The sequence below is a fragment of the Notamacropus eugenii genome, chromosome 5 (genome assembly GCF_028372415.1).
Source record: "Notamacropus eugenii isolate mMacEug1 chromosome 5, mMacEug1.pri_v2, whole genome shotgun sequence".
In the NCBI taxonomy this organism is placed as follows: Eukaryota; Metazoa; Chordata; class Mammalia; order Diprotodontia; family Macropodidae; genus Notamacropus; species Notamacropus eugenii.
In genome coordinates, this window is record NC_092876.1 from 412,290,977 (window position 1) to 412,311,074 (window position 20,098).

At 36.2% G+C, this 20,098-nt stretch overlaps 1 protein-coding gene across 2 annotated transcripts in view; it reads right to left on the reverse strand.

Annotated features, from left to right (window-relative positions):
* Window positions 1–15,832: 15,832 nt before the first annotated feature.
* Window positions 15,833–20,098, reverse strand: part of RIPK4 (receptor interacting serine/threonine kinase 4) — a 57,741-nt gene continuing 53,475 nt past the window's right edge. For both annotated transcript variants that reach the window (XM_072614766.1, XM_072614767.1), the window contains one exon: window positions 15,833–18,563. In XM_072614766.1, coding sequence (XP_072470867.1) covers window positions 17,380–18,563 — 1,184 coding nt within the window. In that variant the 3' untranslated portion in view covers window positions 15,833–17,379. The remainder of the gene's footprint in view (window positions 18,564–20,098) is intronic.

Sequence of the window (20,098 nt, forward strand, 5' to 3'; positions counted from 1 at the left end):
CTATACCAATCTCTTGTAACCTAACTTTTCATCTCTAGATTATGGTAAGAACCTAAACTCTGTAGTATAATTGACTTTTTCAAACATATGCATGGATATGGGGCAGCTAAGTGGCTCAGTGGATGCAGTGGAGTCAGGAAAATTCATCTACCTAAGTTTAAATCTGACTTGACAGCTGTGTGACTCTGGGCAAGCCACTCAACCCTGTTTGCCTCCGTTCCTCATCTATAAAATGAGCTGGAGAAAGAAATGGCAAACCACTCCAGTATCTTTGCCAAGAAAACCCCCCAAATAGGGGCAAAAAGAGTTGGACATGACTGAAAAAAATGTACAGATATTTCCATCCAAGAACCAGAAAGGTGCCATGGCTGCCAAAGTGGGAGAAGAATTTCATAGGCTAGGTCAGAGACTTTGAAATCAGAATTCTCAGAGAGATGTTAGCCTTGCCTGGTATTAAGAATTCTTAAGCAACACCTTGCTACCTTAAGGGGACCTAAAAAAATTAATATTTCAATTGTAAATTGATGAGCATGTTAGGGACACTGAAACCAGATTTTAGAAAATAACAACATTCTTAGTGGATTTAATATGTGGCTTTCCTATTACTAGGAATGATGCCACTGGCTTTATATCCTGTCAATTGATGTTGGGTGTGTCTGCCTAATAACTTATGCTTGAAGGTTCTTGAGGATGGAAAGACTGAAGACACTCACTACCTACATATATTTTGGCTAAGAGAGAAAGTGGCCCTGTAATGACAATCTTGGTCCAGGAGAATGCTGACAGAAACAAGCAATAGGTGATCTCTGAGATTGTTGTGGAGACCTTCAGTACAGTCACACTTTTGTGGAGAAATCCTGGTTCTTGGGACCAGCAAGTTAGCAAATCAGTAAAAACCCATCTCGTAACTATTGAAGTTAGCAATTAGAGACTGAAGGACATGCAGTAAACTCCAAGCAAAAGAAACGATTTGTCAGTCATGAAAAAATTGCCTGACCCAGACATGGTCTCATAAACAGATGTTGAAAGTGAGGAAGACTATGTACCATTATCCTGTTCAAATAATGGGAAAGGATTAAATCCAGAAACAGTACATTTTCTCCCTAGTTGCTCAGCAGTACAGACTCCTTGGTGATAGACACACCCAACAACAAGTAGTGTACTAACGCTGTGAACCAATGTGAAACCTGTAGGATTTCTGGTTTAGGAAGGTAAGATTATTGTTATGATGAAAATAATTATCAACTCATATAATCAACTAGCTCAGTTGTAGGAGCAGTCTACAGAGGAGCTTAATTCTAACTGGACAATAACTATCTTATGATGTCCTAGGGGAACCTGGTCAAAATGGTTGTACATGTGATAAAGTGATAGTGCTAATGTTTTATCTATGTAATGTTTCCCATGCATATAATTGCGTATATGTGTTGATGTACATGTGAACTGAAGAAAGTTTTTAGTATGCTTGTGTTTTATAATTTGCTTTTATGCTAGCATCATTTATGAACCATAGCTCCATTACTCTTAACTCTGCATAGTTCTTTATTTGTGTGTATTTTGCTATCTCTTCATATTTTGTTATTTTGCACAGATGTCCATTTCCATTTCTTCTCCTATTCAATTCTTGGTATAGCTATAGGACTTGTTCAAATTATCCATTCAAATAGGAACCCATAAAATTGCCTCTCATAATCTAACACGTGTATCATTTTCATCTACTTTTTTTTTTCCAGTATAGATCTTTAGAGTAGTCCCTTTTTCTAAAGCTCAGCTTAATAAAGTACTATTGTGAGACTTCAGGTCACATAACCAAAAAGATGAAGGACTACACATTTTCTTTGATCCTTATTACCTTTCATAGCTCTCCACAGTAGGAACCATAGACAAGAAATAAAGTAATTTTAGCTTTCTTTATAATCTAGAACACCAAGAATCCCAATGTGATAAATTCAATCCCTAACCCCTAAAACAAGCATCCTCTCCCCCACCAATTATCATGTTCTAGTAGCAGGGCTACTAAGAGATGTAAATAGTAAATAAATCATTTATAGACTATTATGCAATAACAATAGCAATCAGTTCAGGGATTAAACAAAAAGACACACACCCAAATGGAGACAACAGCAAAATCCAAAATGATGAATAGATCAAAGAACAAATCATTGAAACAATCAATAAGTATGTGAAAGAAAATAATAATAATGATAAAACAACACACCAAAATTTCTAAGATGCAGCTAAAGCTGTGCTTGGGAAATATGTCCCTATAAACATATACTAACAAAATAGGGGAAAAAAGAGGATTAATTAACTGAATGTACATTTTTTTAAAATTAGAAAACCAACAACAAAAACACTAAAAACAAAAAGAAAGAAGAGGTGTTAAAATTGAAGGAGAAATACGTAATGGGGGGGGGGGGAAGCCCTACAGAAATGATAAGTAAAATTAAAAGTTATCTCTTTTAAAATACTAATAAAAGAGACAAACTTTTAGCCACCCTGATCAAAATGAAGATGGAAGAAAATCAAATTAACAAAATAGCAATGAAACAAAATGAAATCACCACAAAATCAGAAGAAATAAAAAGAATACCAGAACCTACTCTGCATTGTTATATGCTATCAAAACTGAGAACACAAAAGAAAGAGGAGTGAATACCTTAAAAAACAAAACAAAACAAAACCTAAGCTAACAGAAGAACAAATAGAGATCTTTAATTATCCAATCTCAGAAAAAGACATTTCCAAAGGGGGGAGGGGAACACCTGGTCCTGATGGATTGATTCACAGGAGAATTCTATTCAACTTTTAAAGGACAATTATTATCCACACTACGCAATTTATTCTCAAAAACTGAGAAAAAAGCACCCTCCCAGTTTCCTTTTATGAGACAAATATAGTTCTAACACTTAACCAGGACAAGATAAACAACAGGAGAACTACAGACTAATATCAATAATGAATATTGATTCAAAAAATTTTAAATAAAAATCTGTCAAGTGTACTGCAGCAATGTATCCAAGAAATCATGCATTGTGATCATATTGGATTTTTAAAAGAGATGCAAAGATGGTTCAGCATTAGGAAAACAATGAATATAATCATTAAAAACAAAAATTTCTAAAACCACATAATTATCTCCATACATGCAGAAAGAGACTTTGACAAAGTATAACATATTTATACTAAGAAAAAAGAAACCTACAAAGTATATCTTTTTAAAACATCTTTAAACGTTTCTCTAAAACCAAAAGCAAGTGATCAGTGACAAGTGATACAATAGAACCTTTCCATATTAATGCAGTACAAATCAAAGATGCCGCTCTTCCCAAATTATTTTTTATAAAGTTCTAGAAGTGCTAATAATAACCATTAGAAATGAGAACGAAATTAAAGGCATAAGAATTTGCTGGTTTTCTATTTGATGATGAGGTGATGAAAAATACCTAGAAAATCCTTAAGAATCAGCAAGGATACTAAACTGATATAACTTCAGCAAAATTGTAGACTTCAAAATAAATCCTCAAAAATCAATAGCATTTCTATATAATAATAATACAGATGAATATAATAACACAAAAACCTAGAGGCAATAATAAAAAGGGAAATCCCATTCCAAATAACTACATAAGTATATAAAGTATCTAGGGATGAATCTGGCCTTTTCATTTTAATCACAAATAGTGATTATTAAAGGTTTAAAGGTTTATCACTTTTATTGGATGATGTAGTGGATAAAATATTTTACCTAGCGTTAGGAAGATATGAATTCAAATAAGCCTCAAACATTTATTAACTCTGTGACTCTGAGTTAATCAGTTAATCTGTCTGAGTTTTCTTATCTATAAAATACGGGTAATAATAACATCTACCTTAGAGGGTTGTTATGAGGATAAAATTATGTATTTGAAAAGTCTTTTGCAAACCTTAACATTTTATATAAATTCTACCAAAATACATAAATAGCTATGCACATTCATTCACAAAGAGGTCTTTTTAAAATGAAGAACTTAATAAGTTAGGAAAATGTTTATTGCTTATGTCTGAACTAAGTCAAATTTAAAAGAAAGTCTTCCACAGCTAATTTATACTTAATGTTATACAATCAAATTATCTTTTAAAATATTTTATTTTCTAATTACATATAGAAGTTGTTAACATTGGTTTCTTCTTAAATTTTGAGTTCCAAATTCTCTCCCTCTCCTTTGCCCTCTTTGAAAAGGCAGGCAGTTTGATATGGGTTATACATGTGCAGTCATCAAAACATATTTCCACATTAGTCATATTGTGAAAGAAGACATAGACCAAACATATAACCCCCCCCAAAAAAAACCCAAGTAAAATAATGTTTTTTAAAAAGCATGCTTTGATCTGTATTCAGATTCCATCAGCTCTTTCTCTGGAAATGAGTAGCATTTTTTATCATAATTCCCTTGAATTTGCCATAGAGCACTGTATTGTCGAGAATAGCTAAGGCATTTATATTATAGTTCATTGTACAATATTGCTGTTACTGTGTACAATGCTCATTTCACTTCACATCAGCTCATGTAAATCTTTCTAGGTTTTTCTAAAAGCATATAGCTCCTCATTTCTTATAGCACAATAATATTCCATAGCAATCATATGCTACAACTTGTACAGTTGAACTATCAAAGGAAATGGTAGATTCTACCTTTCTTGTTTTCTTTGTACCCTTTTCCAGGCTTGATCTAGTTATTCCCTTTCATTTCTCATTCCCCGAGCTATTGTAATAAAAGTAAGGGATCAGATAAAATAGAAAGAAAATGGTCACAAAAGACCATTTATATAGTACTGTCCTTAAATGCCTATGTATTTGCCTCAATATTTGGAGAAGTACAAAGAGTGGAATCAAGGAGGAAAAAAAGTAGCAAAATTCTCTAGCTAGTTTGACATATCAAATTCAAGATTGGAATAAAATGAGATATTCATAGAACATATTCAGCTGAGTGCAGCTTCCCTGTATTAGTATTGGTCATGAAACTGATCCTTAGGCCACTTGTTGCCTCTGATGTTGTGTGTTCTTCCCCTGAGCATAGGTTATTAAATGGTGATCCTATGATGGACAAGTCTAGTCTTGGAGGCAGCTTGGTGACTCTGAGAGGTCTGGAGTTTCTAGGTCTCTCAGCTGAATTTAACTGGCAGAAGAAGAATGGTTTGTAACCACATTCTTCTTGAAGAACTTTATAGTGCACAGGAAGTAGAGTCCCAAACCCTAGGCTGGCATGCTAACTGCTTGAATAGTGAAGGTGATGTGCTGATTCAGCTGTTCTGAAAAATACTTCGGATTTAGATGTTTTCAAAGGCATCTGTATGTGATGAGTAGCAGCATGTTCTGTTGGATAAAAGCCCAGGTGTCAGGAAGACAAAGATTCTAAGTCTCATCTCTACCGATAAGTCACTGAACCTCTAAGTACCCTCAGGCAACCCTCTGAGACTATAAATTTCAGATAATATGTAAATTCGCATCTGTAGGTGGAGTATTCATACTAGGAATTGCCTACAGCAAAGAGATCACAATCCCACACCAAACATTTATGTTATGTTTTACAGGTCCAAAGTGTCCTTTGACAAACAGATGTTGAATATATTCTCTATTGTGCTACAAAGCAAGATTTGAAACCTCCAGACGATTTTTTTCCTTTTCAGTTCTACCTTTTCTTCCCTGATGATTTTGGGTCAGAGGAGGGAAGAAGCTATTGTCTACACTTGATAGAAAATTTTTTTAATATCTTGTTATGAGACTTATCCTTAAGGATTAGGCAAGGCTATACCTATCTAAACAAGTAAATATTTGAGTGCCTACCGTGTTCATGACACTACTATGAGAGTATAAACATTGAAATCTAAGATGCTCCTATGCCTTCTCACCTCTCCCTTCCTAAAGTTTCAGACAATGGACAAACACAATTGACTAAGAACTGACAGAAGCTTTCCCATCCTCCATTCCCAGGCCAATGAATTGCCAGGGTCAGACCAGACATTGTCACTTAGAGTCTCTGATTATTTTGTACATCTCCCAACTCTCCCCTTCAGAGATTGCCAAGCTTTCTTTCCGGACTTTTGCTTGCTAAGCCAAATAACTTATGTGATAAAACAGTGAGATACCTCATTCCTCCCACCTGCAGCCTAGTCATTCTCTCTGCCTTTGTACCCTATATAACTCGATTCCCAGTCTCCTCCTGGGGTACCCCAGTATTTGCTGTGGTGCACCCCCAGCTTCAACTCATTTACCCTGATTAAAGATCTCAATTTTGTTGCATTGACTGCATTCATTTAAAATTCATGTTGACAACAGGAGGGAAGACAATCATAGCTATGTAACAAGACAAAGACAAATGAAAACACAGTGTGCCGGGCTGGAGAAGAACTGCATTTTTCTCACTTTCCCCACCCCCACCCTATTACAAAGTTCTTCATTAGGTAGGCACACAGAAGTTGTCAGGGAAGTTAGAACAGGGAAGAACAAGAAAGGTGTCCTTTTAGAACTGCTCAGCAATGCTTTGAAGTGGCCCAAAGGAGGACCTGAATGCCAAGAAAGGCTTTTATTACTGATGCTTAATCTCAGTCCAACAGAGTAACATATCATGTTATAGCTAAATAGTGATGGTGATAGTGATAACTTTTCATTTAAAAAAAAGCCAAACTAAATTTTTGTCTCCCTGCTTTTTAATCTGTAACATTACTCATCGGCATTCTTGTTATAACCTGTCAGCTAGAAGCTGTGTGCCTTTTCTTCCTCCCCTTGGTATTTGTCAACCTCAATTATTTATGTGCTTAATTCACACACTCTGAGAGGGTTCTGACTAAGGCAACATAAAGGAACATGCTGTCTCAGAATAAACATGCATATCTTAGAACTAGGTGGAAAAGCCTCTTGTCAAAGGAATGCATTCATTAAGAGCATTTTTCAGGAAGAGGAGGAGGGCTAAAAGTAAGTTAATTCCGAGAGGAAAACATATATATATATATATATATGTATAATATTATAGTTTTCTTAGGTGGATACTGAGCATTTTGCAAGTGCTGAGGTTTTATGGCCTTTGATCAACTGTAGATACCTTAAGACATTGTGAGAAATTAAAGTTTTAGTTGTCTAGTTCTTGTAGGGGTGTGAATGTCTAGTGTCTTTCAGGTGCGTTTGGGGGCAATTACACCAACTCCAACACTCTTTGCTACCGGATCATTTCATTATTTCTTTCTCCTCAGGTTCAAAGAGGAATCTAGTGAATTTGTTCTGCAATGTTACCAGAAATTATCAAAATTGCAGAAACTTACCTTTGTCTTAATCCAGAGTTTCCATCTCTTGTTGCCTGTGACCCTAAGGGAAGGCAGCCAGGAGCACCAGTCTAGACTTGACTTTTCCACTTTCCCAGGGCTCACTCCCACTTCCTGCTTCACCTGCCTGATTTTCACCCTCTGGCTGCTAGGGGTTGGCCAGAGGCTATTAACATCTACACTACCGCAAGGTAATTTCAACCTTGGGCTGCACCCAAACTAATCTCCCATTTCTCCAAGAGTAGAGAGCCTTTGGTGAAAAGAGAACCACTTTCCTTCTGACCTCAGGGCTTCCATTTATTTCCCCACTGCACCTGTTGCCAGAAGAAAGTGAGATAGGTAAGTCAAAGGGGAGTGGGATTTCCATCCCCAGCTGTTCAGGTTTTAGCTTCCAGCAATAGTTGCATATTTTTCTACCTAATCTCCAGCCTTCTGAGGAAAGAGAAGTGAAACAGAACCTTCCACATGGCTGTGTACCGTCAATCTCATGCGGCAGTTATTTCCTGCCTGATCTCCAGCCTCCTTTGGGAAGGAGTATCATTTTTCACTCCATGATGAAAATATTTACACTTGTTCATACCCTGCATAATGATTCTGAGCCCCAATAGGTAATCAACCAAGCCTCATCTTCCGCCTCCCACCGCCTGATCCCCCTTAACCTTCTCATGCCAAAATCCCATCCAAACACTACCCACCCTATCCGCTATGCCTTCTGGAATACCTGTTCCATAGTTAATGAAGTCAGCTTACCTTCATCCTAATTCTTTTCCTCTCCTACCTTGTCATCTAGCAATCACTGAGATTGGTGGATGAGCAGAAGTAGATGAGAACGAGGAGCGACTTATGGCAGGAAAACCAGCAAGCAGGCTATTTCAGGCTATGAGAAGATGAGCTCCTGCACCAAGCTTGTAAGTTTCAGAGGAGAAACTCTACTTGAGACTCTACTTGAGAGAAATTACAAAGATGAAATTGACAAGCCTGGACAATAGATCAGATATGGATATTTTTTGAAGAGTGAGGAAGACTCGTTACAAAAGTAATTACAGCAGCTCTTTTTATTATAGCAAAAACAATGAAAACCACAATAACTGGAAACTAAGGGAGCTGCCCATGAATTAGGGAATGGATAAACGATTATGGTTTAAAATAATTGTAATGGGATATTATTGTGATGTATGAAATTACCAAAGAGACAAGTTCAGAGAAATCTAGGAAGACTTGTGTGAACTGAGGAAGAGTGAACAGATCCAGGAAAACAATTTATACGATGACTATAACATTTTCTGTAAAGGAAAACAATTTTCAGATACTTAGGAACTGATCAATGCAATAACCAACCATGACTCTAGAAGGCTGACAGTGAACCAAGCTTTCCAGTTCTTGACAGAAAGGTGATATATCAGAGGTGCTGAATGAATCGTATATTTTCAGACATAACCAATGGGTGGGTTTTTTCCTCCCCAGACTATGTTTAAAAGGAGACTTTTTTTCGGGGAGGGGGTGGGTTACTAAACCATCTTATTTGTCTCCTGTGAAACCTTGTAGGTCAAGAAGTAATCGTTAGAATTGAACATGGAACAACTGATTGCTCTGAGATAGGAAAAGGAGTACAACAAAGCTATGTATTGTCATCTTATTCACTTAACTTATATTCAGAGTACATCATTCAAAATGCCAGATTGGGTGAATCAAAAACTGCAATTAAGGTTGCCAGGACAAATATCAACAATCTCAGATATGCAGAGGATACCACTCTGATAGCATGAAGTGGAAAGGAATTAAGCCTTTTGTTGAGGGCGAAAGAGAAGAGTATAAAAAGTTGGCTTGAAACTTAGCACTAAAGAAAAATACTGTGCTCTTGGCAACTGGTCCCATCATTTCCTGGCAAATAGAGAGAGAAAATGGAAGCAATGTCAGATTTCACATTCTTGGGCTTGAAGATCACTACAGAATGGAGTCATGAAATTAAAAGATGCTTGCTCTTTGGAAGGAAAGTTATGGCAAATCTGGACAGCATAAAAAGCAAAGATGTCACCTTGCTGACAAAGGTCTGTATAGTCAAAGCTTTAGTCAAAGACTTTATTTTGGATTCCTTCCTCTCCTTGTGTCAACTGGTTTCCTGCTGGGTTGCCAGAATTGATGGAGAAGTTTGCTTCTGATTCTTTTTGTTGTAGATTCTTCATTGTTGGATATTTGTTAGAATTAGAGAGCTGGGCTTCTCCACAACCTTTCATGTAACCATGATGATTTTCTACACATTTTTGAGAGATGCTTGGCCCATGTGTTATGACATATTAACCATGATTCCTCTGTTGAAGATCACTGACCCCAGGACAGCATTTTAAAGGTCACTTATTGCTTCCATATATCTAAATACAATATAAATGTGTTACACTCTTTCACATTTTATCTTTCCAATAGAATAGCAATATGAATTTTACAAATGAGTTTTAGAGTTTTGCTTATTAATTTCTTTTTCTTTCTTGCTTTATCTGGTTATTGAATTCTTCCCCCCTTTTTCCTCTCAGTTAAAAAGTCAAATTGAACCCCCCTCACCTTTCTCTTGTCCTCTTCAATTTTTGTTCACTAGTTTTTAAGATTATTTTCTATGCCTTCTAGATTTTTATTCTTTGATTCATGGTCCTTAAACTTATTTAGTCTTTTCTTCTCTATATTCCTCTTGGAATCCAACATTTTGAGCTACCATATTAGAATCTCTCTTCTAGACAGTATCTGGTATTGCCTTGTAGAGCTTGCCTCCAGTTTCCTTTTTTTCTGACGTGCTTGAAATACCAATTCTTATAGATAGAGAGGACATACCTCACTCTAATTCATGGTAGGATTATTCCTAATTCCCTGACTATTTGGTTCCTTATTGACCTTTGCCTTCCCCTTGGTCATCCTCCCATACTTGCCTCAAAATCTCTTCTTTGCATCTGTACCTTCCTACTTTTCTGTATTCTAGTTGCCCCCTGGACTTCTGATTCCTCTTCTCCTGAGGCAGGATTAGTGATTTCTCTGAGCACAAATACTTATTGTAAGGTCATCTCCCTTAATAAAAGATCTCTTTTCTCCGAAAAAGCATTCATCAGTGGTACCCCCTCCAACCAATGAAAGTTTCCCCCTTTCTTTGATACCTTTCAAATCCCCTCCATCAAGTCCCCTTTGCCCCTTTACCCATTCTCCTATAGGCTTTCTTCTTCCTAAGTAACAGGAGTTGTTTTCCCTTCATTTATAGCTTTTGATTTAAGTTACCTTCCCTTCTATCTTCTTTCTCCTCTCCTCCTTTTTATGTGCTTTCTCATTTTGTAATTCAGTCCCACAAAAAGGAAAAAAACACACACACATTGATTTAACTGGAGGCTGGGTTTTATTTCATGAGATTTAGTCCATAGTATTTCAGGCTTGTTTCTCCAAAATCACTTCTATTTGACTTCTGCTGCCACCTGTGTCTACTTTTGTACATTCAGAAAGAAGTCTCTTAAGGCTCTCTGTTGCCCCAAATGACTTCTAGAGGGTTTGGGTGGAAAGGGGGAATCTGACCCCTTCTGAATGCTGGTCTCTTTCCATTACCAGTAGGGAGCCACACACCTTACTTATAAGTACCCAACCCATTGAGATCAGAAAAAAGCTAAAGAAAGGAAAAGATGCTCAAGGTCTACTCAACCTATTTAATGGTGCTGGAGAGGACATAGAAGTACACAAAATTCCAATTTAAAAACTGAGGTGAAAAATATAATTAAACAAGAGACACAAAATACAATGAAGGAAGGAAACAAACGTGCTAGACACTGTTCCTTGAAGTAACCCTAGGAGGTTCACGCTATTATTATGCCCGTTTTATAGGTGAGGAAACTGAAGCAGACAGAGGTTAAGTGACTTGTGCAGGATCACATAGCTAAAAATATTAAAGGGAAAGAGAATGTCAAGAAGTAAACACAGAAGAATGTAATCCCACAATAACAAATGAAGTCTTAGAGAAAAAAAATTGGCTATAAGAACTATAAGATTTGCTACAAAAATTCAAGTGAGAGTTAAGAAGGAAAAAAAAAATAAACTGCTAAGAACAAAAATAAGAAAATCTTGTCCAATAAGTGGACTCCTTGAAAAATGGAATGGAGCAAACAGAACACAATGACTCCATGAGACAATATATATTGGAACAAAATCAAAAGATTTGAAGAAGAAAGAATATTAAATCTACTATAAAGAAAAACCTGCTCTAGAAAACAATTTGAGGAGATATAATTTAAGAATCATCAAACTCACTGAAAACTATGACCAAAGGAAAAGTCTGGATATAATATTTCAAGAAACTGTGAATAAAAACTTTCCAGACCTATTAGAACCATAGGGCAAAGTGAAAGTAGAAAGAGTCTACTGGTCCTCTCTTAGAAGAAAGCCCAAACTAAATATTCCCAGGAATAGTATAACCAAAATTATGAACTTCTAAGTCAAAGAAAAAAATACTATCAGCAGCTAGAAAAAGGTCAAATACTGATCAATGTGTTTCAGTCAGAATAACATAAGATTTGGCAACAATTATTTTAAAGGAGAGAAAATCTTGAAATTTTTTTTAAAATTAATTTTTATATCTATATATTTTTACATATTTATATATTTACATATATATGTTTTAATGTTACCATAAAAGGGGTAAATGGTCAAGAATACAGGACTTTCAGACATTCCTCTGAGAGGATCAGAGCAGAATGGATTTTTTGAAATGTAAACATGGGACAAAATACATTTAACAATTGGAAAGGGCTAAATGGTGATGAAGTCTTGACATTCTAATAGGAGAAGAGACAAGTGTCCTTCTGTAACTCTGTCTTCAAGGATATGAGGGAACTATATGAGACAAACACAGGAATTATGTATTTGCTCAATTTGTTTGGTTTTCAGAATAAATGAAAAGGGAAAATAAATATACTAGAGAACAAGTGAGAAATAAGAACTTAATTTCAGAAAAATGGGGCACACAAGAAGAATATAAAAAGTATAGAGGATTTAAGTATAAATGAATTATCAAATGTTAAATTCCTAGTCCTGATGTATTTGCAAGATAATTCAATCAAACTTTTAAAGAAAAATTAGTATCAATACTTCACAAATTATTTTCAAAAATTGAGAAAGCATCCTACTAGACTCCTTATGATGCAAACATGGTCCTAATGTTTAAATCAAGGAAAAATAAAATGCAGAAGGAAAACTATAGAGTGATATCATTAATGAATATTGACTCAAAAATGGTTAACAAAATCCTGTTAAACAGATGATAGTGACTTAGCCAAGAAACCAATCATTATGACCAAGTGGGATTTATAACAGGGATGCAAGGATAGTTCAACATTAGGAAAACAAAAAAACATAATTATATTAAAAACCAAACAATACAAAGCCATATAATCATGTCAACAGATGTAGAAAAAGCCACAGGTAAAATGTAACATTTTTTCATGTTGAAAAAAATATAAAAAACGGATAGAGGGACCATTTTTAATATCATAAGAAACATCTCTCTAAAACTAAGAGCAAGTATCAGTCTATGGGAATACAGTTGTTGTTCAGTTGTTTTCTTCAGTCATGACTCTTTGTGACCTCATTTGGGGTTTTCTTGACAAGGTTACTGGAGTGGTTTGCCATTTCCTTCTCCAACTCATTTTACATATGAGGCAATTGAGGCAGTTATGTGACTTGCCCAGGGTGACACATCCATTAAGTGTCTGAGACCAGATTTGAATCCAGGAAGATGAGTCTTCCTAACTCCAGGCCTGACACTCTGTGCACTGTGCCACCTAGCTGTCCTTTCTCATTAAATATGAGAGTGAAGCAAGGATACTCACTCTCCACTATTATCTGATATAACTGTGGAAATGCTAACAACAGCAATATGACAAGAAAAAGAAATTAATGCCCAAAGGGCTACAAAAATATGCACAAGCTTTGATTCAGTAATATCCCTTCTAGGACTCTATCCCCAAGAGATCACAAAAATGGGAAAGGGTTCCACATGTATGAAAGTATTTATGGCAGCTCTCTTTGTGGTGGCCAAAAACTGGAAATCAAGGAGATGCCCATCAATTGGGGAATGGCTGAATAAATTATGGTATATGAATGGAATAGTATTGTGCTATGAGAAATGATTATCAAGAAGACTTCTGAGAGGCCTGAGAAGACTTATATAAACTGATGCTGAGTAAAAGGAGCTGAACCTGAAGAACTTTGTACACAGCAACAACCACAATGTGTGAGGAATTTTTCTGGTAGACTTAGTACTTCATTGCAATGCAAGTACTTAAACAATTCCCAATGTTGTCAAGGCAAAATGCCTTCCACATCCAGAGAAAGAACTATGGAATTTGATAATAGAATGAAGCAGACCATTTTCTTTTGTATTATGTTTTGTTTTGTTTTATGATTTCTCCCATTCTTTTTAATTCTTCTATGTAACATGACTAAGGTGAAAATGTATTTAATAGGAATATATGTGTAGAACCTATATAATATTGTATGCTGTCTCAGGGAAGGAATGGGGAGGTAAAAAATTTAAGGAGGGGAAAAAAATCTAAGATATATGGAAGTGATTGTAGAACTGAAAACAAATAAAATAATAAAAAAAAGAAAAAGAAAGTAAAGGCATTAAGATAGATAAAAAGTAAATAAAACTATCCCTTTTGCTGGTGATATGATGGAGTGCCTGGAAAATTCTAAGGAATCAATAAAGATACTTGATAGCTCTAGGAAGGTTGCAGGCTATTAAATAGATCGTCAAAAATCTGTAGCATTTCTATATAATTATAACAGAACCCAAGAAGCAAAAACAGAAAGTGAAATGCTGTTCCAATTGTAGTTACAAACTACATAATATATCTGGGGATACCAAAGTACACAAAAAGACGTGTTTAGATTCAACTCCAAAGTGCTCATTAAAGTAATTTTTAAAACTGAAGGAATATTCAGTGCTCATGGCTAGGCTATGCCATCATTATAAAACTGACAGAGCTATCAAAGTTGATTCACACTTTTGATGCTATACCAATCAAATTATCAAGTGTATATTTTGTAGAACTGGATAAAATAGTAACAAAATCCATTTGAAATATGTGATGTCTAGATTATCAAGGAAAATGTCTGGATGAAGGGGAAATAGCACTCCCAAACCTCAAACTATATTATAAAACAGCAGGTGTGAAAAACATCTAATATTAGAAGATCCTGGGAAAATGGTAATGTAGGTCAGAAAATACCAGGCTCTCCAAATTTCCCCCCCAAACAAGGCAGAATGTCACATCGAAGTTAATGGAGAGGCAGAGGTAAATAAATTTGAGGTGAAGCAGTTGTCCTAAGACAACTTGAGAGAACCTCTAGAAAAGACTTGGAGGTTTGGTCTGGTTGAAGTGCAAACACTTCCAGGCAAACTCCATAGAATCAATAAACAACAAGCCCTGGGGGCGGCAGAAACTTTCACCTTATGGACAATGTGGGGGTTGGACAGCTGAGTAGGGAAAGATTAAATGACCCTTCTCTGTCTCTGGATGCCAGACCCAGCTATGCTGACCAGAAGTCAACCTGACTGTGGCTGTGGGCACTTGCAAGAGAGGAATCCCTGGTTTTGGTACCAGAACAGAGTGGCAAACTAAAGTTTGCAGTCGCAAGAGGGACCATAGGGAGCAAAAGTGTTTGAGGGACCACATGGCTGGGGCTCTAGACATGCCTTGGGGGATGAGGGTGGTGGTGTCAGAGAAGTGATTGAGTGAGGTCGATTCCCTGGACAGAGCTCAGAAAATAGCACTAAGAAGGACCTGAAGCCTGGGGTACCACTTCCCCCATCTCACAAATAGAATCTGATTACAATAATAAGCTGTTAAAAAATAAAAATAAAACAATATGAAAATAAGCAAACAAAGGAGACAAAATTCAACCATTGACAGCCACTAGGAGGACAGGGAAGATCCGGATTCATATTCTAAGGAAGAAAGTGAAACCAAAGTGCCATTCCTACTTTAAAGGGACACATTAAATGGTCACAAACCCCCAAAGAGTTCTTGGAAGGACTTCAAAAATCAAATAAGAGAGATGGAGGAAAAATTATGAAAAAAAGATTAAGAGCAATTCCGGGAAATCAAGAAAATTGTGAAAAGAAAATTGACCAATTGGAAAAAGAATCCAAAAGTTTAAAGAACTAACCAAGTCCTTTAAAACTTGAATTCCCTACTTCTCCAATTCACTTGCAGTGAAAGAGTGTGATATAATGGAAAACCCACAAATTTACAGTAAAGAATAACTTGGATTTGAATTCTCAGTGTCATCTATTATTTGTGTGACCTTGTATAAGTCATGTCACATTTCTTTAATTTCTAAAACCTCTTCTTCCATTACTAAATTTTATAATCTTATAAAACTTCATCAAAAGCCAAAATTGATCAAGCAGTTGTGTACAACCTCTAGTTTAAAAACACACCAACAAAACCAAAAACATCATTTGAGCTTGTGCATGAAAAGTTAAAAAACTCTTAACACAACATCAAAATAAAGCAGTAATAAACTTTATTGTTATCTGAGCTTTAAAAAACAAAAAGGAAGGGGGCATATTAAAACATAGCCAGTTCTAAACAGTTCAGATATTTCCTATCACAGAAAATATGTATACAGCCAGTAAAAGTATACATAGTATATTAACATTTATCAATACATTGCACACCAGTTCATTCTAAGTAAGATGAATATACAGAGTCAAGTCCTATAATAACCTTGTTTGTCTTACTATATCAGAACTTTTCTAATGAGACTGATTAAAAAAATATTAGACTGGATTTTAAACAAAAGTTAAAATTTATATATCCAAATAAGAAATGTTTCCATTTAAAGAGTTGTCTTATGAAGATTACATTATTTCAAGGATACGACAATTGTGGGAATTCCTCTTTTGAAAGTCTTCTGAAACAGACAAAAAGCCTTATAAAATATTCACTTTAGTCAAAAATCATTTGGAGCAAATCAGGAAGGAAAAGTAGATGTTCAAAAGCAAATGATAGTGTTTTCATTTTTAAAAAATTAGGTAAATCGAAAAGCAATGAGTTTTCAAATGTTTTTTGTTACATCCTCATCACTGGAATAAGTATTTGTGGACTGTTTGGAACCTTGCCTAGAGTGACTAACTTTGAAAGGCAACTCATTTGAATATAAATTCTGATTTTTTCAAGTCTCATTGCACTATTGACTTAATATAGTAAGTAGTTCATGGATTATCCTCTATTTTTAGAAAACATAAATTTGTTTCTTCTTTTGTCATCCTAAAAACAATGCAAAACATACTATTACATGCTTACTGAAACTGACAATTTATACAAAATATACAACCATTATTTACAAAATGGAAAAAACATAGGGACTTGACCTCTAATTTCATCAGTATAGGGAACTCCCAGGTGAGGAAGCTTCCTCAGGTCACCACCTTCTCTGCAACTTATACTCTTAAAGAGTTTTCTAGAACACTGGTATGCCAGAACTAATATAAACTGGAGGCATAGAGAGGCTAATTCCAACACATTCAAGATTTTGTCTTACAATTACCTAGTTTGACATCAAATCACCTATCATTCCTTCCCCACCCCCATGTCTACAATGAGTGATCAGAGAACTCATCTTTTCAGTGTAGACATCTTCATAGACATACCAACTTCATAAACATACCAGGAAACTGAAAGATCGATCATACAGGTACATCACCTCTCACACATAGCACACTGTTCAGTTTAAAGGTAAGGAGCCAAAAGACACTCCAACCAGCATTACTTCAGGTAAGACTCCACTAACTTCTCCATGGTAACATTATATGCCCAAAGAAAAGTTTAAAATGAAAAAAAATTGTGGCTACAATGCTGATGGTTTGGACACCCATTTTCTTACGCCATCCTTGGCCAATGATACCTGAATTCCTGAGACAAGTTGTTTGTAGCTGGGTAGCTATTTAACATTCTCTCATCATACTAACAAAGAATGTGGCAAGAACCCCAAATAAGGACCTTCCTCACCCTACAGATTGAGACATAAGACAAAGACTCATTAGGGGTCAATCTAAGTCTTACTTCGACGTAACAATGTGTCAATTGGACCATTGCCACGTTGTTCTACCAGTTGTTGACTGGTCTGAAATTTGAGGCCTTGAAAATTAATATGTGCCCCATGCTTTAACAAGATCTCCACAGTCTTTGCATGCCTGCCCCGGGCTGCCAAGTGCAGCGCAGTATGCCCATCCTCATCAAACAGGTTTATGGTGTCTGGAGTAAGGAGTTCCTCCACCACTTCAGAATGCCCATTGGCAGCAGCAAGGTGGAGGGCTGTCTGGTTAAGAGGGCCCCTAACTAAGATATCAGCCTTTTCTTCCATCAACAACTTAGCAGTGGCAAGGTGTCCATTTTGGGAAGCCAAATGGAGGGCAGTATAGCCTTCTGTTGTCACGGCTTCCTTCTCAGCTCCCCGATTGAGAAGCAATCTTGTAGTGCTTGTGTGTCCAGTTTCTGCAGCGATGTGGAGGGGAGTCTGCAAGAGCAGATTTGGAATGTTGACATCTGACTGTAGGTCAATGAGAATTCGTGCCACACGATAATGGCCTCGCTGGGCTGCCAGGTGTAGTGGGGTCCTCCCATCCAGGGTCTGTGCATTCACACTCACACCTGACTGTTTGGCGAGGAGCTTCACAATGGGTAGGTGACCCTGCCATGCAGCATAGTGCAGCGGCATCCAATCATCCTTCCCTTGGAGAGTCACATCAACACCCCTCCTCAGAAGGATGCGCACAATGTTCTCTTGCCCATGCTGACAGGCAACGTGCATAGGAGTCCTCCCCTCAAAATCCACCTCATTAAAGGAGGCATTCTTGTCTAACAGGAGCCTGAGGCTGGATTCATCCCCATTTTGAGCAGCAAAGTGAAGAGCCGTCCACTGATCCTCATCCTTGGCATTGACATTTATCTTCCTGGCCAAAATGAGTTCAATAACATTCTTGACTCTCTTTTCTATGGCCACATGAAGAGGGGTTGAGCCCTTTCTGTTGGTGAGATTGGGGTTGGCATTATTCAGAAGGAGCCATTTGACACATTCTTCCTGACCTGCTTCCACTGCCAAATGGAGAAGGCTGGAATTTCCATCGAGGACCAGGTCAACATCCTGGGGCTGGAGGATCTTCATCAACTTGCTGGTGTCACCAGACATGATTGCTTCTGCAAGCTTTCTCTTCTGGATATCAGTTGTACTAATATCTGGGAAAGAAAGGGAAACATAGTTTCTTGTCTAGGATCTATTTGTAAATAAGGAAGATTGTATTTTATTACACTCAATCTTTTACCATGTTAAAGGTTCAAAGACAAAAAGCACATAAGGGTTCTCATCTGAGATAGTAAATTATTCTGTTATTTTATATAAAGATAAAATTTAGTTATCTCATCTTTTTCTATAGCAATTTATGATTTAGAAGTACTTTCCTCACAAAACCCTTCTGAGGTGGGTGATATTTTTACCTCCAACTTATTTACAGAGGAATAAACAAGTTTAGAGAAATAGGTGACTTACTCAGGGCCATTATAACCAGTAAATGGCAGGAATTGAACTCACGTCTTTTGACTCTAATAGTAATAGCTAGAATTTATATAGTGCATTAAGGTTTGCAAAATTCTGTACATCTTTTATATCATTTGATATAATTCTGTGAGGTAGGTGATACTATGATGGCCATTTATAGATGAGGAAACTAAGGCTAAGAGGTTTAGTGATATTCAGAGTCTTGCAGCTAGTAAATGTCTGAGGGTTTTTACTTTTTTTATTTTTTTAATTCTTTTTAATTCCAGGTCCAGTACTACACCTCCAAGACCAGTGCATTATATTACATTTCATAATCTCTGCCCTTAGGGAATTTACTGTAGGATATGAAATGATCATAAATAACTGATATAAGGTAAAACATGATAAGAATATTAGGGAGAAATAAGCAAGGGGCTACATGAGAGTGAGAATACGGGAAGGGAGAAAGTGATGGCTTCTTGTAGGAGGTAATGTGGTTTAAAACCTAATTTAAATTGATATTCAGTCTTCCATTTAAACAAAAGTATTTTTAAAGCAAGATTTTCTAGACAGGTTGAAGACAAAGGATCCAAAGAAAGATAAGTCACAAACAATAAATTTAACATTTAAAAGTTTGATTCTGCAATATGGGCAAAGGACACTCACTCTCTAAAGCTAAAAAATGCCATTGTAAAAGCTCAAGGTCAACCTTGAAGAGGGGACCTTTCTCCTCTTCAAGGGTACAAAATAACAGAAGTCTATGAAATGACCTCCATTCCCCCCCCCTTTTTTTTTTTTTGCAAATAACAGGTCTCCCATTTCAGTAAAAAACTACCCAATATTGCCTTACAATTTAAGGTTTATATTTATGTTGAATTCAAGATTTAACCCAGTTTTCTTGAACTCATGAAGATTCCCATCCCTCAAATTTTTAAGAGAATTCTACTCACCACTTCTTCTACCACACACACAATTGATTTTACTCTACTGACAAATTATGCTTTTTACCCTCAAGAATATGATTTAGTAAGATAAGAATTATACATAAATAAACATGACACAAATTAGACTATGTAATACTGCTTGCAAAGTCAAAGATCAGATGAAAGCAAGATCATTTCCAATGGGAAGAAATTTGGAAGGCTTCATGAAAGAAGGAGGGGCATGTAAAACCAGGTTTGACTTTTAGGAATAGCGTTCTGAATTGAATCAAAGACTTTAAGTGATCACATACAAA